The sequence below is a fragment of the Populus trichocarpa genome, chromosome 4 (genome assembly GCF_000002775.5).
Source record: "Populus trichocarpa isolate Nisqually-1 chromosome 4, P.trichocarpa_v4.1, whole genome shotgun sequence".
Lineage (NCBI taxonomy): Eukaryota > Viridiplantae > Streptophyta > Magnoliopsida > Malpighiales > Salicaceae > Populus > Populus trichocarpa.
The window spans coordinates 8,018,362-8,022,935 of record NC_037288.2 but is presented as its reverse complement, the minus strand read 5'-3'; the positions used below and the strand labels follow the sequence as shown (position 1 = coordinate 8,022,935).

Below are 4,574 nucleotides of genomic sequence, written 5' to 3'. Positions count from 1 at the left end.
TAATAATAAAATGTGAAAGTTGATGATTATGATTGAGAATATAAATATCGATAACTTAATATGTTCAAAATATAGAAGAAACTTTGTTGGATTTCAGAAAAAACTTATGAGATGTACTTATAATGTAACTCACTAAAGTTGTGAACAAAAGAAAAAATAGTTTCCTATGGTTTATAAATAAATTGTGAATAATCGATTTAAATCTAGTTTTGAATTTGAGGATGTTATAATTGATATCAGAGCATGGTTAATTAGACAAAAAAATTTTAATTTGAGAGATATTTTTTTTTAAATCGTTCAATTTTTTTTTGGGTATTTGTTATGATTACTTTATATTTTTTTATTAAATGAAATACACAACAAAGAAATTTTTTTTCTAGAATTAGAAATATTAATAAAAAAATGATGAATTATACTAAAAATTTAGTTTGTTTCAATAAAACTTAAATTATTACTCTTTTAAGACAAATATTATTGCTATATAATAAAATAAAAATAATAAAAGGCTCCCCGCAACACTTAAATGAGATATTTTAATATACATTAATTTTTTAGCTTTACGACTTAGTCATTATTTAATATTAACATGTTTTTTTTAAAATATATATGGGCACATAAAATTTTAAATTATATATATATATATATATATATATATATATATTGAAATAAACAATACTTGTATATTTTTTCTTTTACATTCATAAGAATTTTAATATAACCGATATATATATTGAAATAAACAATACTTGTATATTTTTTCTTTTACATTCATAAGAATTTTAATATAACCGATCCACAACGAAACACGTCACACTATACGTTAAAATATATGGCTCCCATGTGATTTACGTCCTCACATTTTCATTACTTTTTAACTCTCTCTCGAGTGGCTTTGATAGTCACCAAACTGGACAATATTACATGTACTCGCGCGATAGTGACAATTGAATTATTGGCAATGGAAACATCGTTGCTCGTGATTGTAAGACATTGAATGTCTGAAAAAATATGCTGAAACTGTAATTTAAGAAAAAAATTATTTTTTTATTTTAAAATTATTTTTTTATTATTTTAATATGTCGATATTAAAAATAAAAAAATATTATCTTAATATATAACTAAACAAAAAATATTTTAAAAAACATATATCCATATATCCAGACTGTTAGAGAATAATATAAATCATATCTTGAGAGACTTTACCTAACAACTTAAACTATTGATTTGAGATGTTCTTTGATATGATATCAGAGTTTTAATGACCAAACGGTCACGAGTTCGAATCTCATCATCTCTATTTATTTGATAAAAATTAAACACAAAATATTTTAAATATGTACGTCTACAAGTTTAAAGATAAAAGTGCTTTCATTTTTGACAAAACAAGTGTTCCACTCAAAGTTAATATTTGTCTATTTAGACAGTTGAATGTTGATTTTTTTTTTCCTCTTCAAAACATCACAATAAGTTTTTTTTTTAACAATCAAAAATATATTTATAAAAATAGCATGGTTTAAAGAATTGCAGGTGTGGTATGTGACTTTAGATATCACTTTAAGTTGTTGATCCAAAAATTAATAAAGTTTATAATCCAACAGATATTATATACTCTTTATAGTAGCTGGAGATTGCATAGACAGACCCCCCCCCTTTCTACAGGCTCCTTGTAGTGCAATGATTATTAATAATAAATATAGTTTTTTTTGGCACCCAACATGATTTATTAATTATACTAAGTTTCAGTACAAGAGAATGCTATCCAATACGTATAAGGATAGCTTTCCATATATATACTATAGCAACAAGAACACAGAAAAATATACCACAAATACAGGTCTTGGACATTGCACGCAGGTAATATCAGAAAATTTTCATTCATGGAAATAAAAATAAAAATAAAAATAAAAATAAAAAAATAGATTAATATAGTTTTTTGGTAACTAACGTGATTTATTAATAATATGATTCAGTACAAGAGACTGATTATTTATAATAAGATTTAGTACAAGAGAATACTTAGCAACAAAAGCACAGAAAAACACAGCAATAATACAGGTCCTGGCCCTTGCACGCAGGTGATATCAGACCCGAGCCAACACATTTATCGATGATCACCTCCTCAAATATATTTAGTTTAGTGTAACTAATCGATGGAATTACAAGCTACTTCTTAGCACCTTAAGGCCATGAACAAACAGAGAATCAAATATCTCCATTTCATGTTTCTTCAAAACTAAGCCGATTTCAACTCCACCACTTTCATCTCTGCTTTCCATCATAGAAAGAGATTCACCAACGTCTATGGTTGTAATCTCTACATTCGTAGGCTTGCCCCACCCAAAATCTGCACCATACTTCCCAAATCGGTTTGTCCCTGCAACTAGAATAATTCGAACTCCTGGTTCCACATCCATAAATGGAACCCTCCCCTTGGCTAGCTCTAGAACTCCATTTTCTAACCCTTCGATCATCTCATTAAGCCTCTTCGCGGCGTAAACAACCCCAGTTTCTTTCAGGAGATGTTCCGCTTCAACAAGTACATCACAAGAAGTAACACAGTTACCGATATAATTCCTAGATAATGGAGGGTTTAAACGGGGTCTACAATCTGTTGTCAACCCAAACTTAACCTTATTATTATTTTTCAGGCCTTTCGCTTTAACCATGCAAACCAATGTATATGCATATGCAAGCACATATGTTGAGAAAGGTTTTGATTGATTTCCATTTTCTAATTTAGAGAGTACCCTCTCACCTAGCTTCTTTATGTCTTCACGAGAAAATCCGAACGTCGCTCGTACTACATCAGCTGGAACTGGAAATGGTATTGGCTCCAAACTTCTGGGGTTGGCATCTGAACCTGGCAGTTTCAGTCCTAGCCAGTAGTTTAAATATCTCATTTCAAGCCCTTCTGAACCCGGAATGACTGTTCGGTCAAAAGATGGAATTAGTTCTTCTGGTAACGAACTAGGGCTTATTTTCACATTTTCATCTAGATTTCTGCATATGTAAGCCCATGAATTCATAAACAAAGATATGCTTCTACCATCAAGAACAGCATGATTAAGGGTGTAACTGATGGTAAAACCTTTGTTTGGAAACAAAGTGATTTGGAAGGAAAGTATGGATGCTTTAGTATCAGATACGAACAAAGGTGCCAAATACGGATGTGACTCAGAAGCATAGCGCACCTCACTGTAGAGATGGTCAAAGTCTTCATTGGACTCGGCCACTGTAAGCAAAACACCATCATCTGCAGTATTGTACGTGATGATGGGTTTTTTTGAATTTTGCGGCCAACTAAGGTAGCCAGCAAGAGGAAGGAAATGGAAGAGAGTGATAGAAAGTGAGTGTTTGATTTTGGGAAGGATTTCTGTCTTAAAAAATGTATTGGTTGATTCTCCGAGTTTATAGAAGAAAATGCTTTCAACCGGAGGGAATTTGAGGTTGAAAATGTCAGAAAAATTGAGAGGAAGAGAGAACTCAGTGGGAGTAGACTTGAATGAGCTTGAGAAGGGAGGAACATGGCAGACCTCGAGTATATTCATTGGCCTTGATAATCCCTTGACTCTTATCAGAGTAGAAAATATTTGAGAAAGAAAGAAGAAGCTTTGTGCAAATGTTATGGAGTTTTGAGAGGCTATATATCCTTTCGTGGCCTCATAAATATTATTAAAAACTCATGAATGGCATCATATAAGATATTTATTTATCAAGTAATAAGATAAAGGTTGTTGGAATTCACTGTTAACCCGAACCTAACATTGTAAATTATAATATTAATTTATAGTGTATTCTTTTTTGTTTTTTTACATTTTTTTTTTATTTTTTAACTCATAGTGTACTTTCTTTTTTTTGGTTTTTTTTATTTTTTTTTCTAAAATTATCTTTGTCAATTTTACTTTTTTAATATTGAACTGGTTAACAATTTAGCTTTATAATTTTTTTTCTTTAAAATACTGTGGATTGCTACGGTGTTTTTCCACATAGTTTTTCTATTTTATTTTTGAAAATTATATTTATCAATTTTATTTTTTTAATATTAAGTTGATTGAGAATTTAATTTGTAATGTGGATTACAATAGTAATCCTCAGCGTATTACTTTTTTGTTTCACTAACAGTGTATTACTTTTTTTTTTCCAACTGTACTTTCTTTTTTTTTCTTCTAAAATTATCTTTTTTAATTTTATTTTTTTAATATTGAGCTGGTTAAAAATTTCTCTTTGTGATTTTTTTCCTTTAAAATACTGTGAATTGCTACAGTGTTTTCCCCTATGGATTTTCTATTTTATTTTTTCATTTTTCAAAATTATATTTGTCAATTTTATATTTTTAATATTGAGCTGATTGAGAATTTAGTTTTGTATTTTTTTTTTAAAACATTGTTCATTGCTACAGTGTTTCTTCACATGGTTTTTTTTTTGTTTTTGTTTTTTTTTATGATTTTCTCCAAAATTATCTTTTTTGGTTTTATTTTTTAATATTGAGCTGATTAAGAATTACAGTTACAATATATGAGGAAAGCACTGCAGCTTTCCTCGCAAATTACTGTGGATTGCTACAATGTTTTTTT

At 29.0% G+C, this 4,574-nt stretch overlaps 1 protein-coding gene across 1 annotated transcript; it reads right to left on the bottom strand.

Moving 5' to 3' along the window:
- Positions 1-1,926: 1,926 nt before the first annotated feature.
- LOC7477459 (phenolic glucoside malonyltransferase 1) lies at positions 1,927-3,665 on the bottom strand. Its single transcript, XM_002305813.4, has one exon. The coding sequence runs from the start codon at positions 3,546-3,548 to the stop codon at positions 2,157-2,159; it is 1,392 nt and encodes a 463-aa protein (XP_002305849.1). The 5' UTR covers positions 3,549-3,665; the 3' UTR covers positions 1,927-2,156.
- Positions 3,666-4,574: the final 909 nt, after the last annotated feature.

Coding starts and splice junctions, on each gene's coding strand:
- LOC7477459 (XM_002305813.4), bottom strand. CDS start 3,548: ATGAATATACTCGAGGTCTGCCATGTTCCTCCCTTCTCAAGCTCATTC.